Here is a 20451-nt window from a genome sequence, read left to right as displayed (position 1 = left end):
TGATCTCTGTACCCAGCTCCACGGAGCAACTAGCCAGCCCACTGGGTTAGCCCAAGGGAAAAGGAGGTGTCTTCCACCTTGCTGCTGGTGAGATCACCCCTCCCTCCAGCAGTTATCTGTGCTCTGTCCCCCCTCATGGCCTCCCATACCCTGCCCATCTCAAGCCCCTGGCTTGCCCGTAACTGTTCCCCTTGCCTTGATCACCAGTGGTTCCATCCCTTCACCTGGGCATGTCTGCTCCCTGCTAACAGCATTGGGTGGTGAATGACTCAGGCTTTATCTGCAGCTTGGCACAGTTCTCTCCCTCCTGGGCACAGGAGGTAAGAGACTCCCACCGCCTCTGGGAGGTGGGAGTCTCTTACCTGCTCTTTCTCTGCCCTCCTGCACAGGAAATGGGCTCCTGGTCTGCACTCTTGGCATGGTGATTAGGACTGAGCTGCCCTGGCCACAGCATGGGGACATGGGGACACAGGGACACCGGCTCAGTCCCTGAGCTGGGCACTGCATCAGGGCTGCTGCACCATGCCCTGTCCCTGTTGCTTTTGCCTTCACCCACCAGCCTCCGTGCTAGCTGTCTCCCAGGGACCCCGTCACCTCTAATTTGGGGGGATAGTCGGCAGCGAGTATCTGGTGGAGCGGGGACATCCCTGCTGCGGCTGGGCGAGGCTGACGCTGTGCCCAGGGGCCCAGCCCCTGCCGGCAGAGCTCGCCGCACCGCACGGCTCATCTGCCGGCGTGTTGAAAGTGCCTGTTGTCCCTCCGCCCCTAGCGTCTGGCCTCCTCGCAAAGGCAGCGCGGGGCAGGTGAGAAGCCTTTATCTGATTTCCTAAGGGCAGAAAAATCCCTTTGATTTTGCCCCGAAGAGGGGAGCGGGGGGTGGGGGTGCCGTCTCGGCGAGCAGGTGCGGCTGGTGCTCAGCAACTCGCCTTATCATGTCAGCTCTGCGTGAGGCTGGAGGGGCCGGGGGGCTGCCATGCCCGCAGCGCACTTAGGGCACCTGCCCCATTGCCTGGGTCCTAGGGCAGAGCCCCCTTAGAGGCGCTGGTGGGGCAGAGCGGACAAAGGTGGGCTCCTTGCCGTGTGTCTGGATCAGAGGAGCTGGGATGGGCTGTATGCCAGGAGTTTGCCCTATTTCACAGCTTTTCTCACAGCTGCATAAAAATTCTCCTTTAGCAAGGGGAAACTGAGGCACAGAGATGCTGAGACCTGCTTAAGCAGGTGGGGAGTGCTTGCCTGTTTGCTCAGCCCCTTCTGCAACAAGACCCAACGGCACACGTACTCCAGGGGACAAGGTGACAGTGGTCATACTAATCCAGGGTGACGGGGATGCCACTGCCACTCTGAAGCAGCCTCCACCACCACAGCTGATCCTTTGTCTCTGCCTTTCCTCGCCTCTCGCAGCTCACTCCCCCCCCCCCGGCTTTTGTGTTATTACAAATTATAAAACAATTTTTTCCTGCCGTCCCGCATTCTTCTGCCTCCTGCAAGAATTTTAATGTATTTATTTTTGCTATCAGGGGAAAGCGCCGTGTTCCTCGGCCACCCCCAGGCAGCCCTGGCCCCACTTGGCCACTGATGGAAATTAATGATGGAGGATGCAGGGGGAGAGCAGACACCCCTGCACCCCTGCAACAGAGAGCTGGGGGGATGGGTGCCCCCCCAACCAGCCATGTTTTTCCCGTGGCAGGGTCTGTGGAGTACAGAGAACTCAGCTCTGGTAGGGGTGATGGGACAGAGGGCTGTAGGGTCCCCAGCTGGGCCTGGGGTCCTCAGGAGAAGTTGTTGGTTATGGACTGGGGAGGGGACAGTTATTAGGTGGCTGGGTTGGGCCAAGAGGTGCTTTGAGGTCCAGTTTTGAGGGTGCTGTGTTGGAGAATCATCCCCATATAGCAGTATGACTTTGAAGTCCTCTTGAGGAAGAGGAGACCTCCCCAGGACTCCAGCCTGCTCTGCCTCTTGTGACAGCATCCCCAGCAATCCCCAGCCTGCTTGTGAGACAAAGCATCCCCTGAGTGGCCCATCCTGCACCCCCCACTGAACTCCCTCTGCCTCTGGGCTGGTGTCCTGATGCTGTGCTGAGCTCTGTCTCTCATTCCCAGCCATGCAGCCCCAAGGGCATGGATGGGGGTGCCCTGCTCCAACAACCCTCCTACCCCACAGCCACAAGGCTGGGGGGGCTCTGGCTGCTGGGAGGGAGTGGACAGGGGAGGAAGTAATGGGCCTTTCCCGCTGTGGGGAAAGCGTGGTGATTTCCAACCCAAACACCCCGGCGCTCAGCAGCCGCATACTTTCCCAGCGTCCCTCCCCTCCTTTATTCCAGAGGACATTGGCAATCAAACCCACGTTGGCCTCCTCTCCTGCTCCTGCAGTGAGGTCATCGAGCTGTGTTTGTGACATCCCGGCATTTCCATGGCAGCGCGCTGTGATGTCATAAGCCCAGGTTGCGACCTCACGGCAGGAGGAGAATGATCTTATTAAAACAACACGGTCCCCATCCATGGCTGCTCACAGCTGGGGGACTCCAGTGCAGGGTAGCAGCCAGCAGACAGGCCTATGGCAGCCAGGAGGATGATGAGGATGGTGCCCTCCCTGGGGTTACGTCACCAGTGGGAGATGGTGATGACACAGGGCATGATCCATTGCTCAAAGTGGAGGGTGGCCCCCAGGGCTGAGCTCCCAACTGATGCAAACAAACAAGCCACATGGTGCTGAAGTGACAGTGAATCTGGAGACAGCCATGCTAAAACTTACTCCTCAGGGTCCCCCAGGCCTGGCCACAGTGCTGCCCACCTCTGAGACCAAGCGTCTGGGGCCTTATCGGGGTGCAGAGCCCTTTCATGTCAGGCTGGCGGGCAGCAAGCAGAGCTGATGAGGACCTGTCCCCAGATGACAGCCGCCCGGTGCTGACAGCGACTGTAGGGCTCATTCTTAAATTAGACAAATCCCCCTCCCCCTGGCCAGCACTCCTGGCCCTGCCCCATGGCCAGACATAGCCTGGGACATCATGGCCCACAGCACTTGGCATGGCCAGCATGACCCACATACGCATGTGCACACACCTGTGAGCACACACCACACCCTCAGGGAGGGCTGGTCATCCCTTGGGCACTGACAGGCGGGAGATGGATGGATGGATGGATGGATGGATGGATGGATGGATGGATGGATGGATGGATGGATGGACGGATGGAAGGGTGGGTGAATAGGACGATGGACAGACAGATGGGTGGGTAGCTCTTTGGCTGGATACATAAGAGGGCTGGATGGGAAGAGTAATGTATGCATTTGTCGATGGATGGATGAGTGTACAGAGATGGATAGAGAGATGGCTGCGACAAAGCTGCTTGTGAGGATGGATGGATGGATGGATGGATGGATGGATGGACGGACAGGAGAAAGGAAGGCCCTAACAGCACTCTTTAGTGAGCCTGTGTAACTCTGGACATAGTCGCTCTTTCCAAACAACCTAAGTTTCACAAAGCATCTGTCCTGGGAGAGAAGGGAACATCCACGTCCCAAGGGGAGAAAATTTGTCATTCTAGCTGCACAATGTGAGGGCCCGACCTCATGCTGCTGAAGCAGTGCACCCTCACTGCTGGCACAGAATCCACTCTCACTGGCCAAAGGGGAAACTGAGGCCAAGGAAACTGGCTTGCAGAGCAACAAAGCTGAAACCTCTCCTCTTCAGGGAGGCATGGGTGTGTGGCCAGTCCCACTCGCTCCAGCTCCCCACACGTCCATCTGTCCATCCATGGGAAGGACACGCATATCTGGGCTGCGAGCGATGCCGCTGTCCTTGGGCCCCCACGGGCTGTAAACATGATGTCATGTGGCACACACAGCACACACAGCCCGCTCTGTGCACGGGTCCCCGAATGGGCTTCACAGCTTCTGCGTGGGAGGCATCCACCATGGCCCACAGCCAAGGGAACTGGAGTCAGGAGATAAAATCAGGTTTGCTTTAGGCTGGAGCAAACAGCCTTTTGCAGGAGGAGTAAGGGACAGGGAGAGCAGATGGAAAAGAGGAGACACCTCCCTGTCTTGGAGAGTTTGGCAGGGAGCAGAGGTGATGTGGGAAACTCCAGGAAAGCCCAGCGCTGGTCCCGGGTCGGCTCCCTTTGCTCCTACTTGACTTAGAATAACTCCATAGGCACTTGAAGTCACTAATCAGCCAGGACCACTTGAGAGCAGCCTGGGGCTGCCTCCGTCTCCTGTGATAACAGCATGCCAGCCCCGGGTTCTCTCCGGCATCCCACTCTCACGTTCTCGGGGGAAGGTCCTGGCCCACCAGGGTCCCATGGGGCACAAAGCAGGGGAAGCCTGGATCAGAGCCTTCTGCCAGGTGCTGAGCCCCCCATGGTGGTGGTGGGGGACACACCATCATGCTGGTTGATTTGCCTCTTGTTTCAAAAGCTTTGTTCTGCCCCCAGGCCTCTACCCAGGTCTGAGGGGTCAGATAGAGGGAAAGGAGGGGAAGGGGACCTTTGGGAGAGGGCCAAGAGGGTCCCACTTGAACTCTTTCTGTCAGAGAAGAGCAGCTGTCTCCAGACCTGGGATCTGTCCACATTCCTCTTGATCTCCGCATGTCCCCCTTGCAGCCCCACTGGCCCCAGCATGGCTCATGACTCAGGCAGTGACAGTGTGGTGACACACAGTTGATGTAACAGGCTATCTCCAGTTCAGTGCTCTGGGCTGTTTACAGTCCTCAGGACCCAGGATCAGCCTTCTCACAGCCTGGGCTTTCCTGGGGATGAGTCAAGGGATGCCCTCCCCTGGGACACCCCACTTCCTCCCCCCCATCTGTGGGAGAACAAGTCAGGGTCAGTGGATGCAACTCTGGGAAAAATTTCCAGCTCCTGGGTGACACTGCACGAGTCACATAAAGGAGCTGTCCCTCCCTCTGAGGAGGACCAGCAGCCGGGACCCTCCATAAGCAGTGTGCGGTGGATGGTTGAGGGACAGAGAGGCAGGAGGTCCCACAGTGCCTGAATCTGCACCCACAGGTCCTGCCAGGGAGATGCGGTCGGACCTGACAATGGCTCTGTGGGATGAGCACGGTCACAGCATCCCTGGGGCAAAGTGACACACAGGATGTGACCTGCCCCCCCCAGCTCCACATCCCCACTGCTGAAGACAGCATTTGCTCTCCCGCCTCTGCTGCGCTTGTCTCCAAGCTGGGCTGGCCCCGCACTGGGCGACCTCCCGGGAGCTGGCGGTGTCCCCGGCTCCAGGCGGCATCCTCCGGCCGTGGATGGGTCATGGCCCAGCCTGTTCCCTTCGGAAGTCCCCGCCGGGAGACTCTGAGAGGGGCTGATTCACCCAACCCTCCCGGCCCTGGAGGCAGCGCGGCCTCCCCCACAACCCTGGCAGTGGCCCCGGCGGAGCCCCCGCCGGTCCCCGCCGCCGCTCCCGCCGTCCGAGGACGGGGAGCACAGCCTAGCGGCAGGAGCGGGAAGTAGCCGGGATAACGGCGCCCCGCTCCGTGTCCCGAGCCGGTTGCGGGGCACCGGGGACCGGCCTGGGGAGTCGCTGCGGTGGTACAGCCCTGCCCTTACACAAGGTCGAGTACGAGATCCTGAACAGAGGTCGGGGCCACCCTAGTACCGGTTTTGTCTGCGGGATGGATGGATGGATGGATGGATGGATGGATGGATGGATGGATGGATGGATGGATGGATGGAGAGCTGCCCTGTGGAGAAGGCGTCAGAGGCACTGGTGGATCAAAAACAGTAAATGAGCCGACAATGAGCACTTGCAGATCATGTCTGAGACTGGAAAATAAGAAGCATGCCCAGCAGGGCAGGGAAGGTGGTTGCTCCTGCTCCACTCCACACTTGTGAGAACCCACCTGAAGTAGAGCAGCTCTGGGGTCCTCAGTGCGAGAGACACAAACCTGTTGGAGCAGGTTCAAGGGAGCCAGACAAGGCTACAAAATGATCGGGGGGCTGGAGCACCTCTCCCGTGAGACAGGCTGAAAGATTTTTGTTGTTCAACCTGGAGAAGGCTCAGGAACATCTTATTGCAACCTTTCAATATATAAACGGGCTTAGAAAGATGGAGACCTTTAACCAGGAACTGTAGTTTTCACTCTTTTTGCAAGTGGCAATTGTTTTAAACTGAAAGGTCGCAGGGTTCCAATGCCCGGCAAGGAGAAGCACAGTTACAGCAGGCTGGGAGAGGCTAAGGCATCCTCTGCCGGGGGAGTGAGAGCTACAGGATCTCAGTTTCCCAGGCTGGGAAGCTCACAGAAGTCCTCGGGTGGGGACTTTCCTGCTGCACAGGCTCTGAACCCGGCCGGGGCAGGCAAGCGACGGAGCTGGCCGTGAACAGCCATGAGATGGCAGCAGGAACTCGTTCTTGGCTGTCTCAGCCTGGGGTGCCTCAGGGGTGTCTACAAGCACGGGGGTGCCCGTATCCTGCGCCCCAGTCCCGGCCCCGCTGGCCGGGAGCACACAAAGCATCAGCCTGGAGGCCAGCGCGGGACACTCCCGGTGCCCTGGTGAGACAGGACCGAGGGCAAGAACAGCCACTCACGGGGCTCTCGGATACCTGCCTAGCCTCACACAGCCTCCCTGGCCAGGACCTTGTACCCGATGCCCGATAAGGGCGGTTAATAATCAGCACTGGTGTCCCAGAGACATGGTGTGGGACACCCCTGAAGTGACACCTGGACAGGGTACTGCCTGCCCCACTGCCCCAGGCTGCCCAGAGCAGACACGTCGTGCATGCATAGTCCCAGACACCCCAGCAGGGTCCTGCTCACAGGCTGGACAGCCTGGCCTGCACCAGCCTGAGGCAGGAACCGGCACCGTTCTCTTGCTGGCATGAAAACATACCAAATCTCCCTCCAGTTTGCTGCCAGCAGCCACAGTGGGCTTACCAAGGTCTCCCCACCCGTGGTCCTGGCTGGCAGTGCCTGGAGGAAGCGGTGAGAGAGAGCCTGGGAAGGTTTGGTCCAGCTCCCCACAGCACCATCCTGCCCTGCTGGGGGACAAGGCAGACCCAGGGGGGTGACAGGCAGGGAACAGAAGCAGGGCAAGAGGGCTCAGTCCAGGAGGGCAAGCAGACCTAAAGAGCAGCCCAGTGGTGAACCTGGAGCTGATGCAAGGTGTGCAGGGTCTGGGATGCGATACCCAGTGCCAGAGTGCAATGCCAGTGCTGGCACACGTTGTGCCCTGGCTGGTGCTGTGCCCAGTCCTTGTGCCCATGCCTGGTGCACAATGCTCAGCAGCCACTGCCTTTGTGCAATGCCCAGGATACAGCACCTGGTGCCACAGGCTCCATCGTGCCAGGGTGCTCTACCTACCGTGCCATGCCAGTGCTGGTTGCCAGTTGCCTTAGCTCCACCATGCACAACACCTGGCACCCAGTACCTGCCACATGGCACTGGGTACCGCTGGTACCATTTCCAGTACCCAGCACCCGCTGCCTGGTCTGTGATGCTGCTGAGCAGTCAGCACTGTCCAATACTTGGTGTATGGCTCATGGTACCCAGTGTGCTGTACCGAGTACGTAGCACGCTGCAGCCAGTCTCCACAGACCGGTAGAAGGTGTGCCGCAGCCGGCACAAGGCGCACGGTATGCACTGCCCGGTGCCCGGTCCCCGCTGAGCAGCAGCCGGTACCCCGCATCCAGAGCGCAGCAGCCGGGGCCAGTACCCGTTGCGCAACGCACCGGGTGCGCGATTCTCTATTCCCGGTGCGCGGTACCCGGTGCGCGATGCTCAGTCCCCGGTGCCGGTGCCCGGTCGCCGCCCCCGCGCCGCCCCCCGCGCCGCCCCCGGTGCCGCCCCCCACCACCCTCGGTGCCTCCCCGCCCCGCCCCGTCCCGTGCGCTGCCGACGGAGCATGGCGGGCCCGAGCGGCGGGGCCCGGTGGCCGCTGCTGCCGCTGCTCCTGCGCCCCCGCCCGCCGCCGCCGCGCAGCAGCCCGGGACCGCCGCGCAGGACCGGGGGCTCGGCGGCAGCGGCGGCGGGGCCGGCGCGGCTGAAGGGACCGGAGGAGCTACCGGGGCCGGGGCTGCTCCGTACTTTCGTCTGGCTGTTCCTGCGGGGCTACCTGCTGCACACGCACCGGCTGCAGGTGCGCCGGGGCAGCCCGGCCCGGGGCTGCGGGCGTGCGGGGATCGGGCTGCGTGGGGGCCTGGCGACCCTGCACGGGGGCGTAGGGGTGGAGGAGGGTTAGGAGGGGTGCGTGGGATGGAGGGGCTTCCGGGGGGACTGCAGGGAGGGTGCTGTACCGGGGGGGCTTTGCAAGGGAGGGAGTGGGTGCGCGCTGGGGACAAGGGGAGATGGGCTCCAGGGAGGGGGTTAGCTGCCGGCAAGTGACGGCAGGGAGTTGAGCGGGGGCGGCAGTGCAGGGGAGCAGAGGGGCTGGGCGGTGGGGGGCACCCGGCGCTGTAGGGCGATGCTGAGGCCAGCAGGTAGAGAGGGGCCGTCAGAACCAAATGACCTCGGGAAGGTCCAGCCAGCCCAGGGCTGCTCCAGCATCCCCGAGCCGGCCAGGCAGCTGAGGGCAAAGGTTCGGGGGCATCTCACAGGGTCCTGGCATCCCTGGGCTCCCGGCTGTGACAGCTGGAGGGAACAGCGGTTTTGGGTGGAGGTGACTGGGCAGGCTTTTGGGCAGATGATACCAAGACAGGGGAGGGGTAGGCAGAGATATTTGTTTTCTTCTGTCAACACTTCCTCATACGTCGGATGAAGCAAGCAATGGGCTTGGCTGGCTGCAAGCCAGGCGGCATCTTCCAGCGCCCTGGAGCTCTGACCAGCCCGAGGACCGTGCGGGATCAGGCCTCCCTGGCACCTCAGAGCACCAGGCACTGCTGGTTGGAGAAGGGGTTGTCACAGGACAGTGGGATTTCAGGGTGTAGGCACTGGAGCTCCCTCCTGCTCCCTCCTGGCCTTGGGACTCAGATGCCCACATGCTCTGGAGGTGCCTTTCCCCAGATCCAGGTAGCTCGAGCTCCTCACAGCCCAGCTCTCGAAGGCCTGCACTGTGTCAAGTCCTGGCTGCCAGCAGATGCTGGTGGGCAGGCTTCAAGCCGGGGCACAGCTGCCCCATGCCCACAAGCTGCCTGCAGTACCGGCACGGCCGTCCCTCCCCCTCCTCCTGCCACCACGCAGGAGAATGTCTCCCCGTGGTGACAAATCCAGCTGAATCCAGGCACAGGCTGCGATGCAGACAGTCACCAAGGGAGATTGTACCACGTGCATCCCCGCAGCCACGGGGAATGGGGACCAGGGCTTGCCTGCTAAGTCACCTGCATCCCCCCCATGCTTGGCCATGCTCTGCAGTGGCTCTGGCGGTGCCTGGGTGGGATGGAAAGTGGCCTTTGGACATGGCCCTGTGCAGATCTACTTGCAAAGGGTTGCCCAGCTGCCCCCAAGGGATGCACTTGGGGGTCACTGTGGTCCCGGCCAGGGCAGCAGGCATGGCACGTGTGGCTGCAGACAAGGAGAAGGGAGCTGCAGCCAACAGAGCTGAGAGCAGGGCTGATGTTGGTGAACATCCCCTAGCTGGCTAGTGAGGCTGTGGCCCCAGGGCCATGCCCTGGATGTGACAGCCTGTTCTGGGAGCAGCCCAATCATGCCCTAGCCTGGTGCTGCCCTCCCACTGCTGATCATTAACCACCCTTACTGAGTGGTGAGTTCAAGGACCCACTCAGCGACTGTTGTCCCCAGGTTAGGCAGAGCTGGGGCCATGCTGGAAGCAGCAGGACTTAGTTCTGCTGGTGGTTGCTGCAATGGTCCTGCATCTCAGCACAGTCCTGTGCTTGCCAGTTGTCTCTGTCCCTGCTGTCCCTTCTTGGTCTTCCTTCCCCAAAAGACCCACCAGGCTCTCTCTGCATCTCTGGTGTGGGTGAAGGATGTGCCGGTCTGTGCTGAGGGGTCAGTGCCTGGTGTACTTAGTGCTGGGAGAGGAAATGAGCCTGGAGACACCAGCCCAGGCCGTCTGCAGAGCACTTCAAGGATGCTGCCAGCTTGGGGGTGTCAAAGGCAGGTGCTTGAGCTGAGGTGATGCTGAGATCCGTGGGATGGGTGCAGATAGGCACATTCAGGGCAGCATTGGGGCAGGGAGGATCTGACCCAGCTCGTGCCATTGACCCTGCCATGCTTTGTGCATCACAGGTGATATCCCGACGCCTTTATGGACCTATCTGGAAGTCAACCTTCGGACATTATAGGAACATCAACATTGGGAGCCCAGTGGTGCTGGAGCAGCTGCTACGGCAGGAGGGCAAGTACCCCATGCGGAGCGACATGGCCCTGTGGAAGGAGCACCGGGACACCCGGCGCCTGCCCTACGGACCCTTCACCGAGTGAGTCCCGCCCTGGCTGTGCTCTCTGGGCCAGCACATATCTCCTGTCCCTTCCCTAGGTGTAGGGCCCAGGTGGCAGTTGGCATTACTCCCACTCCTGCAAGCTACCTGTCCCCACCAAGCAGAAGGGCATGGCCACAGCGGGCAGAATGACCCCTGGGATGGTTCCAGCCTGGGATAGGGAGTGTGCGCACAGGGATTGGGGAACTGCTGCCAGCCGCTGCCCCCCCAGCGCTGACCCTCGTCCCCGTGCAGGGAAGGGGAGCGCTGGTACCGGCTGCGCCAGGTCCTCAACAAGCGCCTGCTGAAACCCTCGGAAGCGCTGCTGTACGCGGATGCCATCGGGGAGGTGGTGTCAGACCTGATGGTGCGCCTGCGGGAGGAGCGGAGCCGCAGCGCCTCGGGGGTGCTGGTGGGGGATGTGGCCAACCTGCTCTACCGCTTTGCCCTGGAAGGTAGGGGTGTCTTCTCCCTCACCCCTGCCCTGTCCCACCGTTCCCATTCCTCCAGAGGTCTGGATGCTGTTTGTCCCCCACAGGCATCTCTTATATCCTCTTCGAGACCCGCATCGGGTGCCTCAAGCAGCAGGTCCCTGCTGAGACCCAGCGCTTCATTGACTCCATCAACCTCATGTTCAAGAACTCCATCTTTGCCACAGTCCTGCCCCGATGGAGCCGCAAGGTGCTGCCCTTCTGGGACCGTTACCTGGACAGCTGGGACACCATCTTCGCCTTTGGTGAGTGGTGACGATGGGCATCCAGTGTGGTGGCACTGGACTCCCTAAGGACTCTCAAAAGCAGGGCAGTCCCTGGCCAAATGTCTTTTTGGCAGCCCTCACTCTGTCAGCTCTGGTTCCTACTCTGTCCCTGCAGGCAAGACACTGATTGACCGAAAGATGGAGGAGCTGGAGGGGCAGGTGGAGCGTGGCACGGAGGTGTCTGGCTACCTGAGCTACCTGCTGGCCAGTGGCAGACTCAGCCTGGATGAGGTCTATGGCAGTGTGGCCGAGTTGCTGCTGGCTGGTGTGGACACGGTGAGAGCCAGGCAGCTACTGTCAGGGGATCCCTGCTGTGCTCCATGCCCAAGGGAACCCATGGGGCCATGCTCCACCCAGCTCTTGCGAGCTCTACCCTAGCTGGGGCTGATGCTCCACAGGGGCAAACCCTCAGGGATTGGTCAGTACAGACGCTGTCCTCTGCTCCCTGCCTCCCTCTCCCCTGTGCTTGCTGCCTGACTGCTGCCTGCTTGCTACCCCTGACTTTTCTGCATAACAGAGCAGGGGCTCTCTGGTGCCATACTGATGCTGTGCTTGGCACAAGGCTACTCAGGTACTGGCCCCAGTTCCTTCACTCCCCCTGGTGCTCCACTCCCCAGACCTCCAACACGCTGTCCTGGGCTTTGTACCACCTCTCCCGGGACCGAGACATCCAGGAGACCCTGTACCAGGAGCTGAAAGCTGTTGTGCCTGCCGACCGGTTTCCTGCTGCTGAGGATATCCCCAAGTTGCCGATGCTTCGGGCCATTATCAAGGAGACTCTGAGGTACATCCCAGCCTTGTCCCTGCCCTGAGACCAGGTCACCAGCCCCTTCTCCAGGGACGATGCACAAGCCAGGCAGGATGCAAGGCTGGATTTCAGTCCCTCTGGACTGCAAATATCCACCTCCCCCCTGGGGAGCTGCTGAGCCTTGTCCTGCCTGCGCCTCATCTCACTCTCTCCTGGATCTCCTGATGAGTTCTGCTCCCCCATTAACTCTCTCCATATCCCAGAGTCTACCCTGTGGTGCCCACCAACGCCAGGGTCTTCTACGAGAAGGACATTGTCATCGGAGACTACCTCTTCCCCAAGAATGTGAGTGGGGGCTGTGCTGTGGGGACCCCTACTGCACTCAGCGGGGCCAGGTGGGGTCATTAAACCCCAATTCCCACCCTGCAGACCCTCTTTGTCCTGGCGCACTACGCGATGTCCCATGATGAGACCTACTTCCCCGAGCCCGAGCGGTTCCTGCCCCAGCGCTGGCTCCGGGGCCACGGCTCCCCTCACCACCCCTTCAGCTCCATCCCCTTTGGCTACGGGGTTCGCGCGTGTGTCGGGCGCCGCATCGCTGAGCTGGAGATGCACCTGGCCCTTGCCAGGGTAAGTAGGGACCCCTCCACTTCGAGTATCTTGCCATGAGCTGGGATGGGCGTCCCAGGGAGTCCCCGAGGCACTGCCAACCCCCCTTCTCCCCACAGATGATCCAGGCATTTGAGGTGCGGCCGGACCCCCGTGGCGTAGAAGTGACATCTGTGTCCCGCATTGTCCTGGTGGCTGACAAGCCCATCAACCTGGAATTCATCGCTCGCCCGGGAGCCCCCTGACTGCACGTCCACCCCCACCCTGGGTGCCAAATGGAGATCCCCCTTACTGCCCCACAAGGAGGACAGGAAGGCAAACCCCTTCCCTGGCCAGCTTGAGCAGGGGGCTTACAGCCCCACAGTGGGAAAGGTGGGGGGGATGAAAGATTGCCCCCCAAATCACCCCTGGGCCACTAGTAGCCTCCTGCCCAAAATCAGCAGGAGGCTTGGGGAACTGCTGTGCCTTTGACACACTGCAGGGGGGTTGTGTCCCCCCATCCCGTGCCCAGCTGGGCTGCATCAGGAACCTGGGAGCTCTTTTGGGGCTGGGGGAAAGCAGGGAGGGGGCTTGCAGCCATTCGGTGTCTCTTTCGTCCTGTCCTTGTGTAGCTGTGCGTGGATCTGTGCCTGGAGCCAGGACATCTGGGTCCTCTCTGAACAGCTGACCTTGGCCTCAGAAACTTCTCTGTGCCTCACTTTTCCCCTTGCCCCCATGGTGGTGTTTGGGGTTTGCGCCTTTCCCAAGGGACAGAGCCAGCGCTGGTCCTGGGAAAGCACAGCAATAACACATTCCTCATGATGGGAGGAGGCCCGTCACCACCCAGCGCTGGTATTGCGTCCCCTGGCAGAGCCAGCCAGCTCAGGAGGGGTGTTCAGTTCCTGGGACTTTCCACTGTCAGCCATTATTGCACTGAGATGCTGATATGGGGTAACAGGAATGGCAGGGCTCACTGCGGGCAAAGCAGGAGGAGAAAGATCAGCTCAGCATCCCCTGTCCCCAGGCCAGGACCATTGCAAGGCTCACAGCTGGTAGCAGCAACAGGCAGGGGATGCATTGCCATTTGCCCAGAGTCCTTGAGGGGTGGGGCATGGGACATTTTTAACAGTGAACCCCTCATACTTTCCTGCAAAGGGAGCTGCACACCACCTACATGATTAAGACTGCATGCCCCTGTGTCCCCATCCCCTTGGTTCTACCCACATGCCAAACTTGCTGGCCAACAGCCAGTACCCCTTCCCCAGCCTGGTTCTCTCCAGAGAAGTCATGCCCAGCTTTACCCCAGAAAGGCAAGAGGCAGTTCTTGGATCAGGCTGTTTTGTTACAGCAAGGCTGAACAAACTAACAAATAAATAAATATCCCCTTCCCACCCCAAAACGTGCACAGGGTCTCCATGCAAGTGCCCATCCTGCTGCCAGCTCTGGCACAGGCTGTGCCTCTGCCAGAGAGCTCCAGCCCCGTGTGACCCTAAAATAAAAAAGCCTGTGTGTGCAGCTGAGCCTACGCTACCAGGCACCGAGCACAGACAGCAGGACTGTGTTCACTAGGAGGGAGCCACAATAGAAAAGCTCAGATCCATCAGCAGGATGGCAGAGGGTGGCCAGGTCCTCTGGGGCTGTATGGGTCTCTGCCTGGCTGCAGGCATGTTGCAGCCCCTCCAGCATAATGCCCACTGAGCATCGCTGTGTGCTCACTGGCAGGAGGCACCCCTGGGTCCCATTTTCATGTTTCTGCCTCTCCAAGACCGGCAGGATCTAGCTCTGGACTCAAGACGAGCCTGAGGACTGGGGTGAACAAGCACGTCCTCCCCACAGAGAGCCTTCGGGCCCAAGCCTCCTCCTCACAGGTCACGCAAGAGATCCCCGAGTCAGACAAGACAGTGGCATTTCCCTGGTGTCTTCAGAGTGGGGATCGATCGATGCCTGTGGGGCAAGAGAGCGTGTGAGACCATAACCCCCAGTCAGTGCTGGACTGGCCACCCTGTGACACGGTCCCTCCAACCATCCCAGTGGACACTGGGGTCTTTCCTCCAGTCCTTGCTTGCATGCAAGCCCTGGGGTAGGAGGGAGAGAAGCTTGGCTGGCATGGGACATCTCAGTGGCCCCCTGCAGCTCCTGATACAGCCAGCCCTGTGGGCATCAGGGATAGGTGTGATGGGGGGAGGGGGCAAGGGAGATATCCCATTTGTGGCTAACACACACCATTCCCAGTCCCCTTCTGTGCAGAGCAGCTGGGCACTGCTGGGGGAACTGGTAGGCACAGGCCTGTCCCAACCCATTGCCCACTACCACCCCAAAAAGCATAATTACCTTTGGGAAGCAGTTGGGAATTAGAGTCAGCTCCCCCCTCCTCATTTCACCCCTAAAGAGATGCCAGAGTGGATGCCAGGACCATGCCCATCCATAGCCAGTGAGGATTCACCAGGCAGTGGGTGAACAGAGCTGGCTGCAGGTGGCCAGGCAGTGTTGTTCCAGTGCCACCTGGGAGTGAGCCCTGTCTCTGGAACAGACAGTTTTGGGGCTGCTGCAAGTGGAGGGGGTGGGAGGCTCTGCCAGCTGGGGCCCATGGGCTGGCCACATTTTGCTTATGGCTAGTGGTGGGCAGCAGGTGTCTGGGGTGTGCGAGTGGGGGTCTGTCTGCTCTGTGTCCCTTGGGAATGGCGCTGGAGGTGCTCAGGTCTCAGGAGGGGAATGAAGCAAGATCAAAAATAGGCTTTTGTCTTGGGGTGCATCACACCCCAAAACCCTCGTCCAGCCCAAGCCCAGGGACCTGCAAAACCTGCATTCCATATGCTGCCTGAATGGGGTTCTGGCAGAGTGTCTCTGTGGAAGGTGCCCCCATCCTTCCTCACAGTCACCAGTGATCCCCTGTGTTCCTTGTGTACCCCTGGGACAAGCAGCATCTGGGTCCTGCTGTCCCTACCTGGGCACCCAATGCTGCCAGACCCCAGACCCAGCCTCCTCAATCCCCCAGGACCACTTTGGATGGGGCAGAGGCAGGTGACCCAGCAGCAGGGAGGGAACAGACACACAGCAATGAGGGGGGTGGCGCCTACCTGAAGTGGAGAGAAATTGAGGGTGCAAGTGGAGAAAGATGGAGCACCGTGGGCTAAGAGTTAAGAGCATCAATACCTGCAGGAGTGAGCACAAGAGCCTGCAGGATGTCAGAGAGGGAGACGATGCCCCGCGGGTAGCGGTTCTCATCCACCAGAACCAGGCGATGGACCTGTGGGTACAGGCAGAGCATCACAGGCAGGCTGGGCAGCTGGCAGCCGTGGCTGGCACACAGCACCCTGGCCACTCACCTGCTCCTTGGCAATACGGTCAATTATGTCCTCCATAGGTTCATGGGGGTAGCAGGTGAGGACCCCCTCCAGGCAGACACTGCGCTGCCGCAGTGCCTCCCTCACACTGATGTCCAGGTTGTTGTAGCTCTTCTGGGCTGCCAGGTGCTGTGATAGATGTGTCCCCATTCAGCACCCCAAGGTGTCCTTGCACCCCATTGTGCCACCACAGAAGGGACACTGAGCCCAGGAGATGCACAGAGCAGATGTGCACTGGCACGTGCATGACAATGCTTTGGGGTGGGTTTGCATGGGCACAGACAGGTATAAGCACCCCACCAGTGCATGCAAGGGGCCGAACTTGAGCCTGGGCACGCACACACGCAGGGTACTCACAATGACATCAAACCGCGAGTACAGGCCAACCACTTGCCCTGCAAAGAGAAACAGTGCAGGGGCTGCAGAAGGAGCCCTAGGGATGACCTGCCATGTTCCTCCCACACCCCAAGGTGCAGCCCAAGGGCCAGGAGAGGGGTTTTGGGTAGGGATGGTGCTGGAGCTGCTAGCAGAGGGAGATGAGGACATCACTTTTTCCCTCCCCAGGTACCAGCATCATTGATGACAGGCAAGGCGGAGACACGGCGATCCACAAAAATCTCCAAGGCAGTGTAGACTGGGGCAGTCTCAGCCACGACGGCCAGGTCACGGAAGGTGCCAATGCAGAGCTCCTGCACTGTTTTCTTCAGGAAGCGTGGCTTGGGGATGGTAGAACCCTTCAATGGGACAGGGCAGGGCTGGGCTGGCACCTGCATGTACCTTGACATCCTTGCCTGTGACACCAGCCATGAGTGTGCACAAACAGCCCCAACACTCACAAAGATGTGGAGAAACTTGAGGATGCGCTTGTGGGTCAGGATGTGCAGGACATTGCCCGAGACAGGCTCGATGACAGGCAGGCGGTGGATCTTGTGTTTGATCAGGGAGTAGACAGCATCAAAGAGGCTGTGGGTGATGCGGACATCGTGGTGGGATAGGGCTGTATTCAGGTGCACACACACCCCCACTCCAAGGCGTGTGCTCACCCCCAGTGGACAGGCTCTCACCTATTGCTCGGAGAGATGGAGACCAGTGGCTTGAGGGAGCCCTGCAGGTACACCTCTGCCAAGGGAGAGAGCTATGAGAGGAGGTCCTCCAGCCCTCTCTTGCAGCCTGGCAACCCCAGAGCCCACCTCCATGCCCTGTGTGACATCAGCCCAGCCACCCACATGATTTTTACCTCTCCAGGTCTCAATCTTGTGCTCCTCCACCTCGTAGATCTGAACCTGGAGGCAGGGAAATGCCCTGGTCATGGTGGCTCCATGGGGGACTGAGGGCACTCTGAGACACTGCCCCCCCTTCTTTGGGCATTGTGCCCCATCACCCAAACGCAGGGATTACATTTTGGGGGCCAAGCAGGGGAGCAACAAGCGGATGCTGGTCTGGCCCGGCATCATCCCCTGGTCATTGTCTAGTGATTAAGAAGGGACCAGGAGTGGTGGGGACAGCAACTCCCTGCCCCATGCATGTCCTGATCCCCCAAGCCCTCCTGACGGCACTCACCAAAGGTGAGCGGTAGTAGCGGTGGAGGATGTTGATGAAGTCGGTGATGGTGAGCATCCCTGTGGAGATATGTGGGGCTGGCAGCGCTGCCTGTACCTGCTCTGCCAGGCAGGGGATGGGGCCAGGCATTATTTCTGGCACTCACCCACAAAGCTCTGCGTCTTGCTGTCCCAGAGAGGGGCAGCCCGAACCCCGTTGGCCACCAGTGCAAAAAAGGCTTTCTTGATCTGCTGGCAGAGTGCAGAGGGGTTCAGAGGGTCCTCAAACCTGCTTCTTCACTGCCCATCCCCACTCATCCCCCAGGTTATCACCTCCAGGGAGACGTCAAAGACAACGAGCTTGCAGCTGGTGGGGATGGCATCATAGCAGCAGTGGCTCCTCAAGAAGTGCATATAGACCTCAGCATCAGGGTTCTGAAACTCGGTCTCTGGGCCCAGCCCCAGTATCTCATTTCCCAGTGTGAAGGTCACAGGTCTCCTGTATTCTTCCTCCTCCTCTTCCTCCTCCCTGGGGCATAGAGCCTTTGGAAACCCTGCAGGCAAAGTCACCCCAGCCCTAGCCAGTAAGCTGAGCTGCTGGGTCTCAGCTGCTGGGTCTCAGCACCCTCCTGTCTGGGGGAAGCAGGGGATGCTGCCAACAGAGCACCTCTGTTCCCTACTGCACAGGGGCAGCACACAGCAGTTCTCCAGCCTGGGGCAGACTCCAGCTGAGAAGAGGGGTATGGGCAGGGTGGGCAGAGGACCAATGCACTAGTCACAAGGTAAGGCAGTCCCCCCTCCTAGACACCTAGACTCTTCCTGCTACCCACCTTCCTCCTCAGGGCACGCAACAGCATCCAGCAGAGCCACCTGAGAGGGCACACAGTGAGGAGCAGTCAGCAGGAGTCAACCCAGTCTTTTCCCCACCCATGGATTCTGCCTGCACCCACCCAGGTGCTCTGGCCCACTCAAGCCAGGCAGAGAGAACAGTCTTTTCAGGGCGGGGATGTGGGCACCCCGCACCAGCCCAGGACCCCCAGAGCCTGCAGTCTCCACAGCGGCTCCAGTCCAGGACACCCAGCTTGTCCTCCTGCTCTGGGAAGACAGCAGGAGTCTCCAGAGCAGGACAAGGCATGGATGGCAGGACCTCCTGCCTTCTCTCTCTCCTGCTGGAGCTGAGCATGTCCCACAGCGGCTCTGCACCCATCCTCTCCCAATCCCAAGGTGTAAATTCTGTTCTTGCTTCTTCCCGTGAAGAGAGCCTCGCCAACCCCACTGGCCCCTCCCGGGGACCAGGTCCATCCCAGGAAACCTATACTAACAAAGCAGCAGCCCGAGGAAGAAGGGAGTCCACAGGGCCAGACAGCTGACCCTGTTTCCCCAGTCCCCAGGAGACCCTATAAAACACAGCAGCACACGCAGAAGGAAGAGCTACCCCGGCCACAAACCTTCCTGACAGAGCCAAAGTTTACAGGCCACCCTAAAATAATGAAGACACAGAGACAGGGACCACCACTCTCTAAGGAGCCTAGAGCCAACACGGAGAAGGAAGAGACCCTGCACCACCTGCCCCAACCGTTCCCAAGGGGCTTGGCACAGCTGGGACAAGGACGTCCTTGTCCCCAGGGCTGCATGTCCGTGGGAAGGGGCCCGTCAGCAGCCCACATTCTCCCACCCCCGGGGTGGCCTGTCCCCAATCGGGGGTCTGTCGGGCCGCGCACCCCACCTAGTCTTACGGTACCTGGGACGCGGCAGGGCCACGGAGCTGCTCCATGCTCTCTGCGGGGCAGCGCTGCTATTCTGGGCCCGCGGCTGGCGTGGCCCTGGCAGATAGAGTGTCAGCGAGCAATGCCAGCCATGCCCCCACCGCCACCGCTGCGGGGGGGATGGGGGGGGGGACACGGCCGACGCCACCGAGCAGCGCCCGCAGCCACCTCGCAGCCTCGGGCTGAAGTAGGTGGTCGCGGCCCCGGGGGCAGCGCTGGCCCTGGGGACCCGAGGGAGGGGGCGATGGAGGGATGGCTGGGGGCAGAGAGCAGAGGGACAGCCCGCTCTGCGAACCCCTGTCCTCCGGGAGCGGTGCTCCGCGCCGTCCGGACGCGGTGCTGCCCGGCTCCGTCGCGGTGCGGGGCACAGCGGTCCCCTCTCCACGGGGATGCTGGAGAACGGCTGGGTCCGGCCACAGGCTGGGTGGATGCGGACCCTTTGTCCTCGACGCTGCCCAGCCCTGCCTGTCCCTGCCCGGGATCCTGCAGCAGCTCACAGTCCTCGACGACCCTTGTCCCACGGCGGGGGCAGCCCGATGCGTGGGGTAACCTCCTTCCTTGCCGCGGGGCCACCCCCTCCTGCTCCCGGCTCCATTTTCTATTTCTGGGAGGCTGTCGGGCTGGCTGCAGGGTTGGTGGCTACAGGGCCAAAGGGACAGGTCTCTGGCTGCAGGGGACAGCTGGATACTGGCCCATAGCGGGGGTACAAGCAGCTCCCTGGTGCTGCCTCAGAGCAGGCAGGAAGAGGAGGGACGAGGAGAGGACGGGGCCTCGGTGCTGGCTCACATGGTGTCCCAATCCCGCAGTGGTGCAGGGGCCCATGGGGCCAGACCCTTACAGCTGTGCTGTGCAGAGCAGCCTGGCTCCAGCCTGGCCATCGTGGGTGCTGGCAGCAGGGAAGGGAGCAGGCATCTCCACTTTCGGAGGCTATTTTCAGGTGCTGGAGAGAAGCCGAGGAGAGATGAGATTGTCACCAAGGAGACCAGAGAAACAGGGCCCAGCACTGGGAAATGGTGGGCTGCGAGGAGAGGGGAGGGAAAGGCTCTCTAAGAGACCCAGGACCCACACATCAGCACCTCCTCTGGGCCCCAAGAGCCTGCCCATGAACCCAGCATTCATCTACCATACTGGGGGGGCAGGACCCTGAACCAGCAAGGGCCAGCTCTGGGCACCCAACCCTTCCTATTCCTCTTGTAAGGTTGGACTGAACTGTTCCCCTTGATTATTGATGCATGGGATAGTCCCTAAGACATAAGGAAGACTCCAGACCAAAGCAGTTATGCTGGGAGCTGCTTTTCCATGCAGTGGGGTATGTTTACCTGCCACAGGGCAGCAAGAATTACCCCAAGCTCTGGGAAGGACAGGGAAGTGGGGTGGTGGCACAAACCCTCCC

General features: G+C 60.6%; 2 protein-coding genes across 9 annotated transcripts; one reads left to right on the top strand and one right to left on the bottom strand.

Annotated features, from left to right (window-relative positions):
* Positions 1–7833: 7833 nt before the first annotated feature.
* Positions 7834–13063, top strand: CYP27A1 (cytochrome P450 family 27 subfamily A member 1). The gene is made up of 9 exons (XM_084208938.1): positions 7834–8081; positions 10127–10317; positions 10573–10772; positions 10856–11053; positions 11190–11350; positions 11692–11858; positions 12086–12167; positions 12252–12452; positions 12551–13063. Exons 1-9 carry the CDS (start codon positions 7848–7850, stop codon positions 12674–12676), a joined length of 1560 nt encoding a protein of 519 aa, XP_084065064.1. The 5' UTR covers positions 7834–7847; the 3' UTR covers positions 12677–13063.
* A 649-nt stretch (positions 13064–13712) lies between these two features.
* On the bottom strand, positions 13713–19802 carry PRKAG3 (protein kinase AMP-activated non-catalytic subunit gamma 3). 8 transcript variants are annotated; one of them, XM_084208941.1, is made up of 13 exons: positions 19034–19802; positions 18123–18162; positions 17626–17846; positions 17460–17541; positions 17315–17373; positions 16992–17037; positions 16819–16873; positions 16323–16717; positions 16112–16149; positions 15737–15883; positions 15564–15657; positions 14742–14793; positions 13713–14354 (listed from the first exon to the last, which is right to left on the bottom strand). In XM_084208941.1, exons 1-12 carry the CDS (start codon positions 19064–19066, stop codon positions 14783–14785), a joined length of 1221 nt encoding a protein of 406 aa, XP_084065067.1. In that variant the 5' UTR covers positions 19067–19802; the 3' UTR covers positions 13713–14354; positions 14742–14782. The 8 variants fall into 8 exon arrangements, 5 of the variants coding, with proteins under 5 accessions (XP_084065067.1, XP_084065066.1, XP_084065065.1 ...); XR_014616287.1 differs by having other exon boundaries at positions 13717–14354; positions 15488–15657; XM_084208940.1 differs by having other exon boundaries at positions 13713–14793.
* Positions 19803–20451: the final 649 nt, after the last annotated feature.

This window comes from Fringilla coelebs (genome assembly GCF_963513975.1).
Source record: "Fringilla coelebs genome assembly, chromosome: 7".
In the NCBI taxonomy this organism is placed as follows: domain Eukaryota; kingdom Metazoa; phylum Chordata; class Aves; order Passeriformes; family Fringillidae; genus Fringilla; species Fringilla coelebs.
Note: the sequence above shows the minus strand (reverse complement) of the source record. Positions and strands in the feature narration are given on the sequence as shown.